The sequence below is a fragment of the Acanthochromis polyacanthus genome, chromosome 17 (assembly GCF_021347895.1).
Source record: "Acanthochromis polyacanthus isolate Apoly-LR-REF ecotype Palm Island chromosome 17, KAUST_Apoly_ChrSc, whole genome shotgun sequence".
Taxonomy (NCBI): Eukaryota; Metazoa; Chordata; class Actinopteri; family Pomacentridae; genus Acanthochromis; species Acanthochromis polyacanthus.
In genome coordinates this window covers 3,961,317-3,978,133 of record NC_067129.1, presented here as the reverse complement: position 1 = coordinate 3,978,133, position 16,817 = coordinate 3,961,317, and the positions used below count along the sequence as shown (strand labels likewise).

At 40.1% G+C, this 16,817-nt stretch overlaps 1 protein-coding gene across 2 annotated transcripts in view; it reads left to right on the top strand.

Moving 5' to 3' along the window:
* The window catches only part of jade2 (jade family PHD finger 2), a 248,936-nt gene that overhangs the window by 209,890 nt on the left and 22,229 nt on the right, over nt 1-16,817 (top strand). Inside the window, exon 12 of one of the 2 annotated variants that reach the window (XM_051937429.1) lies at nt 13,271-13,402. The exons of the other annotated variant lie outside the window; for it this stretch is intronic. Coding sequence (XP_051793389.1) covers nt 13,271-13,402 — 132 coding nt within the window. The remainder of the gene's footprint in view (nt 1-13,270; nt 13,403-16,817) is intronic. 2 annotated transcript variants of the gene reach the window in all.

Here is a 16,817-nt window from a genome sequence, read left to right as displayed (position 1 = left end):
AACTGTGCTAAAACAGCAATCCTTTAGTCTTAGTTTCAGTTTAGGGAGCAGGCGGGAGAGAAGTGGGATTGTCTTCACGTGGAATTCCTCCACCAGGGTTGGACAGTCTTTGAACTTCTTGATCGCACCTCATAGGGCCCAGTAAAATTATCCCTGTTTGGCTATTGGAGGTGAAAACTAATGTATTTGTTTCAGGCAGTACTGATACGTTCTTCTTTACTCTAATCTAATTTATACACACACCTGTGAGCACAGGTTTACAGGGTTGTAGCACATTATTCTGCAGGTAATGTTTTTTTGTCTTTAAAAATACCGCTTCAGTCACAGTCTGTACTGTAGGTAGGCTTTTTTTTTCTTGAAAGCACACACGCACATACACACACACACATTGTATTATTGTTATGCAGAAAGTGCACTACATTTATATTCTGGCTCAAACCCAACCGTGACAAGCTGACAGTGGTTAGTATTGGCCTCTCTGATCTGCTTTCAGCAAGAGTGTGTATGTGAGGAAGAATTTGAGGAAGACAGGAAAAAAATAAGGATGGAGGAAGGAGAGGATGGAAGGGGACAAGAAGAAAATGGGATGAAAGAGGGAGCGGAAGGAGAGAGGCGACAATGAGAGAGAAAGTGTGAAAGGACAGAAGAGAAGGTGGAGAGCGGGAGGAAGAGACAGTAAGGGAGAAACAAAAAACTTTCTCACATTGCACTAATGAGCTCAGGTAAGAAATGGGACAGTGGCTACACACACAGACTCACACGCTGCAGTTCAGTGCACCTAGAAAGAGGGAAAATTAATCATACACTTCAAAAAGACGAATCCCCCGGTGCTGTTGCACCTTCTAAACAAGAGTGGGAAGGAGGCTTGGAGGGAAGGATAATACTGCAGAGCTGGAGAGAAAGGCAGCAGAATGTAAAGACAAAAGAGGGAAAAAAAGCACAGATCTGACAAAAACATGTTTAAAAAGGTTTCCACTGCTGATAGTTGGATTTTGTGCTGAGATTACAACCTGCAGGGGGAAAGTTTCCACACATTCAAGCAGAGCCTGCAGGCGTCCTTGAAAACCCTAAGACTAGTTTTCCTCCTTTTCCAAGCTGTAGAACATATAAAAGAACAAGATCAGATTAGGGGGGGAAAAAAGGGAAGAAATGTTGAAAAATGGTCCCTGGGAGATCAGAGGATAAGATGGTGCTGCTGTCAAAACAGAAAAAGAAAGAAATTACAATTTAGAAGCTGTGTGAAGCAGCGTTCCCTCTGGGAGCTCCCTCAAAGATCCCCTGGCGTTAATGGCCTCTGCAGTTTCAGCAACAGCCATAAAATAAATTGGAAAAAGGGGGAGAAGTGTCTGCTAGAAGTACCTGCACTCTTTTACAAATCCGCTTTATAAAAAGAAGACTTTCATACAGCCATACAGCACTCCTACATCCTTCGCACTAGTTCCACATCCTCAAGCCTCAAGGGGCTTTACAATCTGTACAGCGTTTGACACCCACTCCAGACCCCAGAAAAAACAACCAAACAGGGACAGCTCTTCCAGGAGAAACAGGCATGCAGTGCAGGTTCTGCACACAGAAAAGCAACATATATAATCAAAATGGAAGAATTATAGGTTTAAAATTAAATTTACCTCGTATTTACTCATTTATAGCGCCTTGCCCCAGATAGCGGTCAGGTGTATTTTAGAAAAATCAATGCATTGTTCTGACCGCCTCAGGAAGGTGTTCACTGACTTGGAAATTTTTTGGTATCCTTCAGCTGCCTCGTTCTTTTCACTTTTTGTAGGTTTTACCTCAATACTGACTGATACAAAATTGGACCTTCCAAATACTCAAGTATTTATTACAATTAATTTATGAGTCTTGACTGCCAACAAGTGATCACTGTTACCTACTATCTGATGTGTGAAGCCTGCTGGCCACCTAAGGGGTCATTTTATTCTGTTTTGTTAAGGTGGTAAATACTTGAACAAATTATTTGTATTTTATATGTTTAATTTGGTCGACATCTGTGTCCTACTTTTTCTCTTGAGCTGCACTAAATCCCCCATTTAGTGTCTGATTTCTAAAACAAAAAAACTACCAAGGCACTCCAGTCATCACGCTGCTTCCTGTAATTCACTGACACACTGCTGATGTTTTGACTGAACGGTAGAAGGAAATGCAGCGGCACTGAAACGAAGACGTACCAAATGCAAAGAACATTTTTAATTTTCCACAAAGCTTTCTGGGTTTTTGAAGAGACTTCTGCCAAAAAAAAAAAAAAAAAGCAGGGTTATAGTTGTTTTGTGACAATCCAGGCTCCATTTATCGCTTGATTAGATGCTGACAAGTGCAACACTCATGCAAAACATGCTGCTGTAGTGAAAACATCTGATGTAAATTGGCTTCATTCACAGTGCATACTCCCTGGATAAGACAACTTTCTTCAATTATCTGCCAAAGATCCTTTCCTCTGCAGGTAACTATACGAGTCAAACACCTGGATGAAAGTCCAATCAGATTTCTGAACTGTTGATCTACTCTAATTTCTCTAATCTGGTAAATAAAAAAAATTATACGAACCTTTTTGTCTTAAAGCTCGTGTCCGGAGTTTCCGTTTGTTTTCAATTTATGTATCATTGTTTAACAAAGCTTAAATGTGTTAGTCTAGTTCGATACTATAATATGAAGTTAGTATAACACGATATGAAAATTTATTCCTGAGCTCCGCCTTCCTCTCATAGACCCCCATGTTATTCCAAAAAGCGCCAGTCGCTGCCGACCAATCAAGTTCGAGCTTCAGCTTTGTCATGCTGTCAATCAACGGTTACGCGCACAGCAAGCAAGCCCATGCAGAGGTGGGCGAACTACGCACTACGCAACCGCGCACACATTTGTTTTGCTTGTGGAGGAGAGAGCATCAGGGATCAGCAACTTCCAGAAAAGTTACCAATCCCACGGCTTGTCAGGCCAAGAGACTGCAGGACGTTTTTTGGCTCGGGGTGCTCGCATCGCTCCCCGACCACGGCCTCCATAGCCCGGCTGACGGCTTCGTTTAGATGCCCGACCTCTGGAGGAAGATGTTGGGGCGTCTGGGACATACTCTTCGTCAGAGGAGTCATGCAATTCTGAACTCTAGATAGAAATAAATAAACAATGTAACACATACACACGCGTAAATGCACTAAGTTTGATAAACAACGTCATCGAGAGGGATACACGAGTGTAATCACATATTGAAACTTTACTCGTTCGTCCTAGCAGATTCATGTTATTTTGGTATTAGGACAAGTTAGACTCAATACAGCATTCTAACGTAATTCCTTTATTATTTACTAAATGTACTAAATGTAGAAGAGGGGAAAACAGCAAAACAGGCGAGATGCTGCAGCACTCCGGGCACTTCTCTCATGTACTGCGCGCGTGCACAAATAAAGGGGCGAAATCAGAGGAAGGGAGGGACCAACAGTGTTTTGGGAGACGCTGCGATTCAAACTCCGGACACAAGCTTTAATGTGGTGCAGTGTATGCATTACAGGGTGTTTTTCACAGACTCCAAACACCAGCGACAGGAAGGATGTTGGCTTTGTTTTTGATGCACAGATACAAGCAGAGTAAGGAAGCACCTACTGCAGAAGCTCTCTGTAGTTTGCTTGAAAGACATCTGGCAGTGATAAGGATGTCGTCTTGTAGCTGAACCAATATATGACCTCCACATAAAAGGAGAATTTATTTTCAAGTGAAAAGTAAAGTTTTGCATAGGTGTCTGACTGCAAGTATGTATCTAGAAATCTGCTCCTACTTTAGTTGGTCTGTTTCACTTGTGCTCAGTGCATGCAGTATTTCAACGGCACTGATAAGTTCTTCTTGCTCATAATTTCCACAAGAAGACATTTCCAAGCATCGTTCCAAACCTTTTTCCCTTCACTTTCATCCTCCTGATCAGAATGCATGCAGTCTATCTCCACAACACGCTTATTCTTTCACTTCACTTCACATTTTAATTATTAAATGGTGACAGCATGAAGCCCTCTATCAACATAAACATCGCTCGGCAGAAAATGGAAACTTTTCAGGCCTGCATGAACACAGAGCACACGCTAAATTTCTTTCTTTTGCTTTTCTTTCTCGTTCGACGTGAAGCACTGTACTCTCACTGAACTATACTTTCACACTCTCTTTTGCACACAGAAACACAAACAGAGAGAGAGAGAGGAGGGTCGTCTCAGTGTGAAATCTCTCTCTGGTCTCTCTCAGCTCCATTCATGCATGTCCTGCTCCTCCATGCTAAAGTAAGCATGAGGACAGCCTACTGCTCGCTATGACAGCCGCGCACACACACACACACACACACACACACACACACACACAATTTAGGCATGTACTGTGCTAACCAACACACACATACTTTTAAAAAACAACTGTACTGTAGGAGAGAGAAAAGCTATGATATACTGCTGTAGTTTTTCCATAACATGAAGCGTTCTTTACTTACAGTGGTCATGTTAGTAGCAGTAATCAGTCCCATTTCTTTGATCCAGATTCAAATAACTCAACATCTACCAGCTGGACGGAGGTGAAGGATTTTGCACTGACATTCACGACAGACTTTGCCAACATCCCGACTTCTAATCTTGTACCATCGTAAAAATAATATTTGCAACTTTGAGTGAAATATCTCAACAACTATTGGATGTGTTGCACTAAAATCTGATACCAGGATTAAATCCTGTCTTTTTTCACCTGGTGTATTCCCCATTATTGTGGTTATAGTGTCTTTGTGGGCCATCCTAACTGTGCACTCTTCACCATCATTGTAGAGATTTGGGGAAACAAGGAGTTGCATAAAGAGCTACAGTTTTCTGAAAAGAAAAAAGGTTATGTTTTTTCAGTCTGACTCAAAATGAACCACCTGGAATGTACATTCTGCTGACTGCATAAGAGTTCTCCATCTGAGGAAACTTATGAAGTGACCTGACCGCTGAAATAGCAATCTGGTTGGGTGTATTTTCAAAGATGAAAAGCTATATCAAACAGAAGATGAGAAAAGACGTCCTGAAAGACAGTGAACCTGGTGTTGTTCCTGCACTGACTGCCGACTGAGGAAGAAACGTCTTTCTGCCAAGAGGAGGAACTGTTAATGCCACGCTTTGCTTCAAACCTCAATGTCAATGGATGAGAATAATCCCAGCTGTAGAGCCTTGAATTACAGTTGTAGCTTTGATTCAACTAGAAATCAACTGGAACACTCAGTTCTGTATTCGGCAAAATGGCCGCTCCATGCAAATAATTTCTGTGTTTACGTTCAGTCAAAAACAAACATTCACAGAAAAATTAGCTTTCTCTGAAAAGCTGCAAGGAGCTGATGCTAAACTAACCCGTTAAGCTTTTCTGTGCAACTCTGCATTTTCCCAAATCTCTGCAATGATGGTGAAGTTAGCACAACAACAAATCAAAATAAACTGTGATTCTTACTTAAAGTTCCCTTCAGGATGAACTGTAAGAACTGTGATATCCAACATGTTTAATGGAGCTCCATCTTCAAGTCAAAAAAATTTTGATTCATGACCTGCAACACAAACAAACAGCCTCAGCCGTAGTTTGATAATTGGCAACTGATAGCATGAGGAGACATTAAACTAAGATGTGTTCGTACTTGCGCTCAAAGCTGTACTGCTGAGCCTAAATAAACCCTTACATCCTCACAGACCCTACTGCATGGTTAGAGTTTGTTTTATGGAACAAAACCCAGATATTTAAGCATCCGGTGTGCTGCTTTAAACTGCACAGTGAGCATGTCTTCATCTGGTCATGAGGACAACTGCACTAAATTATACTTTTACGATATAATTTTCTCTTTTTTTGCATTATGGGTATATATTATCTGATGTTACACCAATTAAACGCTTTACTGATACCGTTTTAACTGGTGTCAGATCCTCCAAGTCGACTATTTCGCCCAACAGCGACTGCAAAGCGATACACAAACGAATCAAAATCAGCTTTTTTAAACCCCCTCTATAGCTGCAATCAACCTGCAGCTGTCACCCGCTGAACTGATGCATGCGAGTGCAGATATATATAAATACAAAAACAAGAAGCACAGCAGCAGGAGAGCCACTGAGCCGTGCAGTCATGACTCTCTTGTTTGTGTAAACAGCAGGAGCCTGTTGCAACAAGACATCCCAACATTAAGGGCTTCCCATGTCATGTGAATGAGCGAGAGAGATCATCGCTGTGCTGCATATGTGAGGCTCACCGGAGTGTGACTGCATTGTTTCCTTACATGCTGTGTGTGTGCAGACATGCATGTGTTTGTGGTTATCCGGTACCAATCAGTCATTGTTCTTTCACCAGAATTGTGTCGTAATTAACGACGGTGCTGAACTTAGAGCTGGAATGATTAGCCAATTAATAGATTGGATGGAAGAAAATTAAACTGCAGCTGTTTTGATGATTGATTGATCATTTAGGTAATTTTTTTCATGACTCTAGCTTTAATCACTTCACACTGAGTGTCTTTAGGGTTTAGACTTTTGGGAGGAGTAAACAAGCGGTAATGAAATGTTACGTCTCAGGAGTTTAGAACGATTTTTAAAGATGAAGCGATTAAACTGTATTACACATTTGATTATGTTCACTTTAAACATTGAATATTAAATAACCGTTGTGTCGTCCTGCGGGTCAAATTTGACCCGTTTTAAAGTTTTAAAATGTGGAAAAAAATAAATTTAATTTTCACAGTGAAACTTCTGATATTCACATGTTCAACATTTTTGGGAAATTTTTGAACATTTTTTGGTGGAAAAAAAGAAATGTTAAAAGTGTTTCTGAAGAACATTCACAAAAAAATCAACCAAAATCCAGCAAACTTCACTGGATTTTGGTTGATTTTTTTGTAAATGTTCTTAAATAAAATATTAGAAGTTTTACTGATGAGCGTGTAATCACTTTAGATATTTTTAGGAATTTTTGGAAGATTTTTGCTCATTTTTTGAAAATATTTGCAAGAATTTTTTGCCGAATTTTTTTTAAAATAAAACTTTAGAGGAATTATTGGAATTTTCTTCCTGAAGGTTTTGCAAGTTTTCAGAAATTAGGGGAATTTTTCTGCTGAATTTTTTCAGACAAGGAAACAATATTTTTTGGTGCCCATAAATGAGGACAACAGGACGGTTAAAGTAACAATGTATGTAAGCTTGACTGTACATAATACGAGACAACTTTTAACTTTACTTTTATTACCTACTTTCCCTCTCATCATGCTCGTCTCTCCTTCATAAAATCTTTTCTGCTGCTGCAAAACCGTCAAAAACAACCAATTAGCACCAAAACGTTGATCTCTTACGCTATTTTACCACAAAGTTTCCGACTGTGTATTCATCGTAGGACCAACACGTCGGACTACATATGGCTGCTGTCAGGTGTGATCGTTTCGTCCTTCATCATGTGTACCTATCAGTGTTTGTTGTGTTACCTGCCTCACTCTCAGCTGGAGGGAGTGAGCGAGGTCTCCTGGAGTGAGAGGACAGCTCACAGCAGGGATGGAGCTCTGCAAGGCTCTGCTACATGTCGTACAGTGTGTGTGTGTGTGTGTGTGTGTGTGTGTGTGTGTGTGTGTGTGTGTGTGTGTGTGTGTGTGTGTGTGTGTGTGTGTGTGTGTGTGTGTGTGTGTGTGTGTGTGTGTGTGTGTGTGTGTGTGTGTGTGTGTGTGGCGTGCGAGCAGACCTGAAGGCAACAAACAAGTGGTGTATGTGTGTTTTGTGTAAACATATATGAAAGTCTGTCTTAAAGATGGACCAAACTGTTCAGTTTACATACAGAAAAAGACACTCAGAAACACTCGGATATATTGGAACATTCAACACCATATTCTGTATCTTGACCCTTAAAATCTTTTTTTTTTTTTTTTAAGTTTGGAGTATTGTCTGTTGAATCGTACGGGGAGCTTGAGAGTTTACAGAAAAATCAAGAAACATCTGAACGGATGCCTTTCTCGTTGACAAATGAATAATGTAAAATAGCTGGGAAGCAAATAGGAATGTTTCATATTGTTGTTTGTATGAGCCTTTTAGGTATTTGAGTGCATTTCCTACTTCAGTTTCATATTTTACAGATTGTGAGATTTTATTTGAGATATCAAATCAGGAATTTTTTTTTACTCATGGCTCATTTTTTTACTCTTTGATGACTAACAACGAAACTGCCATATGTTAAAAACATTTATCCATTGAGAGGTCTACAGTGCTGAGGTATATTTCTGAGATAATTAATGTTCAAAGCCTTTTGTCATTACATACATAAATGCATAACCTTCCCTGATCAAAAGCAGAAAGAAAATTAATCTGCAAAAACATTTATGGCAATGAACAGCTCTGGTCAATATGACAACCTGACAAACAAACTGTATCAAGACTGTTTCTGTATATAAAACTGTAAAATTCTGGATTAACTGTACAAACAGGATGTCTGAAGGCCTCTCGTTGCCGTCTGCTTCTTACTTCTGGGTGTCTTTAACCGAGCCCCGTTGGCCGCTGAGCCGCCTCCTCGGCCTCGTGGAGTTCTGGCGGGTTCTGACTGGTACTGGTGGTCTGAATCATTGAGCGCCAACCGCCTTTTGGCCGGAGGTCTCCCCAGAGCGGGTCGTTGTCCGGCTCCGTTGGCTGCAGCTTGTTGTGGAGTTGTGTAAATGTTGTTGACCTGAGGCTCGGATAAACACACACTGGATGTCTGTGTAACGTTGCAAGGCGGTGGGGTGGTTATTATTTGGATATACGTTGCGTTCGACTGCCCGGGGTTTAACCGATCCGACAGTGTGGTTAAAATGATATTATTGTCCAGAGGAGAGCCTCCAACCCCCTAAAAATCTGAACCCCAGTCTCTCAGTCTCTCCTCATCCATCCAAAGGCGACTGGCTTATCCACCAGTGATCAGGGGTCCTGTTTGACTTTATATTGGCATCGCTGGTGGGCTTCAGAAGCAAAAATGCTCCACCTTTTGCGGCTGCAATAATAACTGCGTAATGTAACTTCTGTGCTGTTTTGTTATGAAGAAGAGGCCACGACACACCCTGATCTCTCTGAGATTTGTTCCGACAAGAACTAATGAAAAGGAAAAGCCGCTGTGTAATAAGCTGCCCACTCCAGCTCCGCTCCCACAAGACGACAGCACAAAAGAGCTGACAATGTGCACAGACAAAGGGTGTGGAGTTAGCAGCAGGGGCTAATGGGGGGGTTATTACTGATTGGTCAACAGTGCATTCATAATTAGTGGAAGCAGCTGTCCTGCCCCTCCCAAATGAACAATCTGCTGACCCCTCACCAAACCCAAAGTAACGTGACACCCCATATAGTTTTGCTCAAGTACTGACAATGTTTGTAGCTGGCAAATCAGTTGAGATGAGATAATACTGTCTGACAGCAAGAGCCAAGCAAAAGACGTACAGCAAGTAGACAAATAGCAATAAACAGCATTTCAGAATTTAAAATAACAATGAAGTGCTCACATGACGTTAAAACACCCAAAAAGACACAATTTGATTCACTATTATTTCTAATAAGACAAAGTGTTGTGAAAGAAGTACGTGGCTATGCCATCCATCCATCATCTATGCACCGTTTAATCCTCATGAGGCCTGTGGAGGTGAAGGCAGGAGACACCTGGACAGGTCACCAGTCTATGATAGGGCTACATATACAGACAAACAATCACACTCACATTCACACCTACAGACAGTTTACATGCCGATGTAATTTCAAATTTGAACATTTCTGTGAATAGTCTAAATCCATTGAGAAAATTTTAGGGGGGGTTAGGTACTTTTTGTCGCCTGGAAAATCCTGAAGCTAGATTTTCACTGAAGCTATCGTTCGATTGTAAACGCCCCAGCGATTGGATAGCTTCAAGCTTGGACCAATCAAATTGCTCGTAGCATTCTTTGTCACAAATTCATGGCGGCGTGTTCGACTCGGATATTTGGAGATTTGGTATCGTCTTCAGCGGAATAATGAGATTTTTAACGAGGATCAGGAGTCATCAGTCACAGAAATTGACAAAAGTGTCAAAAATAAGCTCTGATGGGAATGGCTTGAGAGAAAAGTCACTGTGAAGGTGAAAATTGGCTCAAAGATCGATGAGGTAACAGAAACACTTGGACAATTTCTGAAGAAAGCAGACGTGGCCGGAAAAGCTTTTTGTATGTATTGTAAAGATTTGATTAACTACGGATCGCGTGGATGCGTAGCACTGTCAGACCACGCATCAAAAGTGAAGAAACATGTCGAAACAATTCCCATCCGCCGGAGCAACTATTCATTGGGATCGGCGTTTTCAAAACAAATTTCGACGGTGGACAAAGTCAAAGACGTTACACATTGGGGGACTTTGGTTGAACCAAGCAACCAGCAGGAGTTGAAAAGGAAGGCTGTCCAGAGACTTACACAGCTTACTGCAAAGAGAAGAAAGTTGGCAAAATCGGAGTGTTGCAGTGGTGAACTGACTTGTATATAGTGTACATAGTATAGAACTCTTATAGATTTGTGAAATATTTTGAACTGAAGATAGTGAGAAAAGATTGAAGAACATGTAAGTTGACTTAGTCATACGGGCCAGTTACAAACTACAAAAACACCTGTAAGTCAAACCTAAAGGCACAGCAGCACAGTTTCATACAGCATCAGACAGGAGAGGAGAAATTAGCAACTTGGAGCAGACTATCGTCAATCTGTGGCACAACACAGAACTCACATGCAGACATAAACCTGTTCAATGTCAGCCGCACCGGTGCAACATATTTGGTCGCACTCTGGAGCCTTGGTCATTCCTGATAATGACAATATAATGTTATAAAAAGGCAGAATATTGCTTCACTCTGATCCACATACAGATAGCCCCACAACTAGTCTCTGTTTTATTGTGCAAGGCTGCCAGAGGTGAAGTTAATCAGGGCCGCATGAGTCCACGTGGACAGTGTTACCCTGAAATTCTAACTGGAATGCTAAACAACCTTTACGACAAGCATTAATATGCATTCCAGGCGTTTAGCTTTTATCTGGGCAGAGCAGAAGTGAAAATGTGCTACTGAGGATAAACTGCATCCCCAAACCTCATCAGGAGGTGAGTCACAGTTGGCTGTCGCCTCACAATAACTCTGTCAAACAGGGTAAAAAAAAAAAAAAACTTGTTACTACAGCTGCATGGGAATAACATTAATTGTGAACAAAAAATTCCTTTTTCTGTCTTTGCGATAAAGATAAAGAATCTTGTTTGGGATCTCAGCATGAATTTGCACTTTTTCACGATAAATCTTCTTGTTGCTTTGGTAGCAGAAAGGTGTTACTGACACAACAAATCCGTCCACACCTTCCACGGGTCAGTGACACTTGAACAGGTCGCTCCCCTGCAACCACATATTCGCTTACATCGTCCACCTCCATCACTTTTACCTCCACCTCGCAATTCAAAATTAATTAAGCTGGTTGCTAGCCGAGAATAATGTCAGTATAAAACATTTAAATGGGCAATAATCAATATTACACCTACTTACAGAGAATTATCACCGGGCGTTGCTGCTTCACAGAGCTTTATAGTGGCTTTGTTTAGCCGCCAGGTTCACCGTCTTACTGTTTTGGTTCACTCTCACTACTTCCATCACTTCATTTTTGGCCACAGCAGGCAGACTTTTTCCTTAAAAAAGCTGAAAAACCCACAGAATTCACTGTACACTACCTTCTCAGCAACAAACGGCAGACAGGCACGGCTGGCAGCGAGCTGGTGGAGCATTTAGCAGCTGAAGAGCCGCAGATTTGCCCCAAGCTGGTGGAGACCAAAAACACAGCAAAGAGAGAGTAAATATTGGAATTATTTTCGCCAGATGGTGAGAAAGACATCTAAAATTGATGGTGTTGCTCTTAAGCTGTTTATCTTGTAAATAATGTGTGTAAACTTGACTTCTTCATGGTTTAAGTTACAGTCTTAACAATAGCATTTCCCTCTTTACTTCCTCTTTTTCCTGTTTTTCTCCCTTTGGAAACTATCCCTCTTATCAACTATCTGTAAATCCAACTGTCAAAAGATTTTAAACTGAATGTCAACATGTGATTTTAAAAGTCTTTTGGGAATTAATATTGATAATAATTAAGATGTTTTTTGGGATTAAACGGTATGTACTGAAATGATACTAAATTAAACAACAGCAATGCAACAGAGCTACATATAGATCTGTGTCAATGTATAATTGAGGAATTTTTGAAGTCTGTGGGATACATCCTGGATACGTTTTTATTAAAAGTAACAAAACTAATGTTCATAGTTATTTATTATGGTAACAATCACTTATTAATAAAAAATGACTGGATATTAATAAAATGTCAACTATGATACAAAAAGTCCTGCAATTATATATTGGCCCATCCAGAATGACTTGAAAATGATCCAGAATTACGGAAAATTAGTCTAGAATGACATGTAATTTGTCCTAAATTATTCAAAAATTATTCCAAAGACACAAAAATGATCCAAAATGATGAGAATCGATCCAAGCCTACATAAAATTTGTTGAAATTGACAAGAAAATAGTCCAAAATGATTAAAATAGTCCAAAATGACTCAAAACTTGTCCAAAATGACTCGAAAATTGTCCAAATGACTTGAAACTTATCCATAATTATGGAAAATTGGTCCAGAATGACATGAAATTTGTCCTAAATGACTTGAAATTTATCCCAAAGACACAAAAAATTATCTAAAATGACAAGAAAGAATCCAAGCTGACATAAAACTATTTGAAAATGACAAGAAAACTGTCCAAAATGACTCAAAACTTGTCCGGGTCTATATATAACTGAGGGACTTTTGTAGTCCATGCGATCAATTTCTTTATAAATAACTTCCAATTTCAATTTTACTCAGTTGTATATATAATATGTAGAAGAATCTTCCTCTAAAAATGCCATGTGGTGTTTGGTTATAGGCTTGGTTATAGGCTTGGTTATAGGCGGCCATGTTGATTTTAGGCCTGAAAACAGCAAAAATGTCAACTATGATACAAAAAGTCCCACAATTGTATATTGACCCAGCTCATTCTCTGATTAAGCACAGCATGCATGTAAGTGTGCATCTGTTTCGCACAACTTTTCTCCAACTTCGATTGGATACTACTTTCTGACTCAAATTTCACCTGAAAAGAAGTCGCTCCCCAGGCTCAGTGAAACCTCCCAGTGTTAAGTCAAGTTTAAATTGAATAAACCGACAGAATCCCTAACCTGAGCCTGTCTTCTGTGTCTCCCTGCAGAGAAAACCCAGAAGGGAGAAAAGAGGAAGCAGAATGGAGTGAAGGATAAAGGGAAGGAGAGGAGGAAGAGTAGTCCTGAGAAGAAAAAGGAGAGATGGAAGTCAGAGAACGGCTCCCTGCTTAAAGAGCTAGGTACATTGTGTTTGCGTGGGTGGATGCCCTGCAGTGTTTGCACTTTTTCCAGACTGATCAAATGCACCTCATTGGCTCAGCATATGGCTGTGTGTTTGTGTGTCAACACGAAACAAGGCTGCAGCACATTTATAGCCTTGATGCATTTGTAATTTAGCTTTGTTTTCATATGAAATGTCTTCATAAGGGCAAAATGCAGCAACAAAACACCAGGACATTACAAAAGTTATAAAGCTCCGAATGTTCTTGTTTCATTTTGCCCTGATGAAGACTTCATATGTTCAGACTTGGTTTTAACCCTCCTGTTGTCCTCATTTACGGGCACCAAAAAATACTGTTTCCTTGTCTGAAAAAAATCCAAAAATTCAGCAAAAAAATTTCCCTAATTTCTGAAAATTTGTAAAACCTTCAAGAAAAAATTGTAATAATTCCTTAAAAGTTTTCCTTAAAAGTTTTATTTTTTAAAAAAAATCCCGTTTAAAAATCTGGCAAGAAAATTCTCATAATATCAGTAAAAAATCTTCCAAAAAAGTCCTAAAAACATCTAAAGTGATTACATATATATATCAGTACTAAGTTCTTTAAGAACATTCACCAAAAAATAAATTTTTATGTGAATGTTCTTAAGAAACATTTTTAACATTTCTTTTTTTTCCACCAAAAATGTTCAGAAATTTCCCAAAAATGTTGAAAATGTGGCATCAGAAGTTTCACAGTGAAAATATATTTTTTTTCCACATTTTCAAACTTCAAAACGGGTCAATTTTGACCCGCAGGACGACACGAGGGTTAAAGAGGGCTAAAAGCTAAGAACCGGGAGTTTAATCTGCCAATCTGCCATTGTCTGCATCCTTCCCATACTGGTGTGCTGCTTTTTCTTTTTCCACAAACTTCCTGCCTCCGCCATCATCCATCTTCTGTGATCGCTGGGGATCAAGCGTCAGGTCCGATGGTAAAATGTTTTAATAGAAGTTGACTAGAGCTCAGCGCAGCAGGTCTAATCTGGTACATCAATCCTCTGGCAGCGTAGCATCACTCACAGAGGGAGAGATGAGGAAGCAAAGTGAGGGAGAGAGCTACAACAAGCCTGGATATTAATATTAGCCATTCTTGTAAGTCTTAAATCCCTCCTCTCAGCCTTTCTGGTGTAAATACATCACTTTGTTTTTGCCTGTAGACCTGTAGAGGGTTCTCACTAGAAGGTACAGCGCCAGTTATGGTCATACGGGAAAGAAAGGGAGCTTCCTAAATCGGCTTTTTCAGAGAAGTTACTGCCTAACCTTTTCCCAAACCCTCATGAAAAATGAGACAGAACTTGTGCTTCTACACCTTTATCATAAAACTGCCTAACAGTAGCTACTTCTCAGCAAACATACGAAGACAGCAGGAATTTAGTCGTCGGTTCTTCAGTTCTATTGGATGCCTTTTGTGCAGTTAAGCATGTCACAATGATCTCTGTGAATTTAAAATGGATCTTTGTCTGCTTTTTTACTGGGTGCAACAATAAGAGCACAATATAGCCTGACTATCTACAATAAATCCATCTGATCTCGAAATCTTAGTATGAACCATAAATCAGAATCTACAGCATTTACGGCGAGACTCTTAACTCCTTGTATCGGCCATAAATCCAGCTTAATGGGTACATTTTTCTCATTTATTTAAGCGCAAAATCACACATTACTTTTGTACATCAAAGTTGCATCGTTCTGTCGAACTGGGAACGTGTTTGGGGAATAAAAGGTAGAAATAAACAGGCACAGGAACGATGGTAAAACTGACGATGGAGAGCGTCTGTGTCGCTGTTAATCCTCATCATTAATGAGCAACAGAGAGAAAAAGGAGGGAGGCCTGTCTCATCGTTGTTGAGATAAGGATGGATGATAATGGCTGGCTGTCGTGTTAGAAGGTGATCCATCCCCACTAGCGGTTATTACAGCCACATATGACGCTCAGAAGACAGATATTAAATGGAAATCGAGCGTGCGGCTTACATGTACGTAAATATTTGTTGACAATTTACAGGCGTTTTGCTGGCACTCGTATCCACGGCGACTTGAAGTGAATCAGCAGATAAAGGCTTAGTGTCTCACTTGAGGACAGCTGATAGACGTTTGATGGACACTCGGGCGGCTGTGGTGATTGAATCTGGAGCTTTTAAGTTGTCAACACAAGACAAGCCACCTGCCCGACTATTGAGGTACAAATTAACATTTCAATGCACTGACATCCTCATAAAAGTCACAAAGATACACTACTCCAGAACAGTTTGTCCATCACTAAGCAGCGAGAGTTTTTTTTTGTTCCGCTGAGCAGAAGTGACGTGTTTAGGAGGCTCTGAGTAATAATCCAGGTTCATGGCAGAAGCGCGTTGAATGATGTGTTCACTCTAAAGCGTCGCCATTCGGAAGCATACAGTGTTTCAGATTTTAAATCGAGCGTTTATCCATCTGTTCGTGTCCATCCATTATCCTGGCTCGTTGTGAAAGTTGGCACCCCTCGACACGTCTGCTGCGCCTGTAAAGTCGTGTTTCCTGACATCCTGAAAACATCATCGGTTTATTTTTTCAGACGCAGCTGCTTCATGGGACAGTAGCGCTGTGACAGTTTGATGAGAGCCGTGCTGTCGGTCGTGGCAGAACCAGAGCGCACTGTCAGGATCAGACACGCCGTTTCCTCCTTTCAGGTTATATCTGTCAGATTATCGCTCTTTATTTTGGAATTACATAACCATTGGAATCCTTGTGAAAAAGGTGCCGACCGTGCGCGAGAAATGATTGATAGCGTTAAAATCAGACAAATGGTTTTTGAGGGAGCAGGGGGAATCCGTGTGGCTGAAAAATACTGAATTACAACCTTTAGTGTGTGAATTTAACGATTTAGTAGCATCTAAAAAGTAAGCTTTTGGCTACATTATGAGTAATGAAAACCATTTAGCATTTATAGCAGCACAGTGGTTTACAACACATAAATATTTACACGTTATAACGTCCAGATCACAGAGTGTCTACAAAAACATTTAGTCACAGCTATCTGGAACTGATGATATAGTATTTTACTTTATGATCAAAATGACAAAAGTCAGACATAAAAAGACAAAAAAAAAACAAGACAAAATATGACAAAAATCAGACGCAAGATGACAAAAACGAGACACAAAACAAAAAAAAACAGACAAAAATTATGTAATTGACACAAACAAGACCAAAAAATGACAAAACGAGAAACAAAAAAACAAAAAAGTAGATTAACAACACAAGTGAGACAAAAAACACACAACACGACAAAAACACTGAAGAAAGCAAAAGACAAAATGACAAAAATAAGACAAAAAACAAGAGGGAGACAAAAAGGAAACACAAAACAACAAAATGAGAAACAAAACGGCAAAAACATGAGACAGACAACAAAAGTA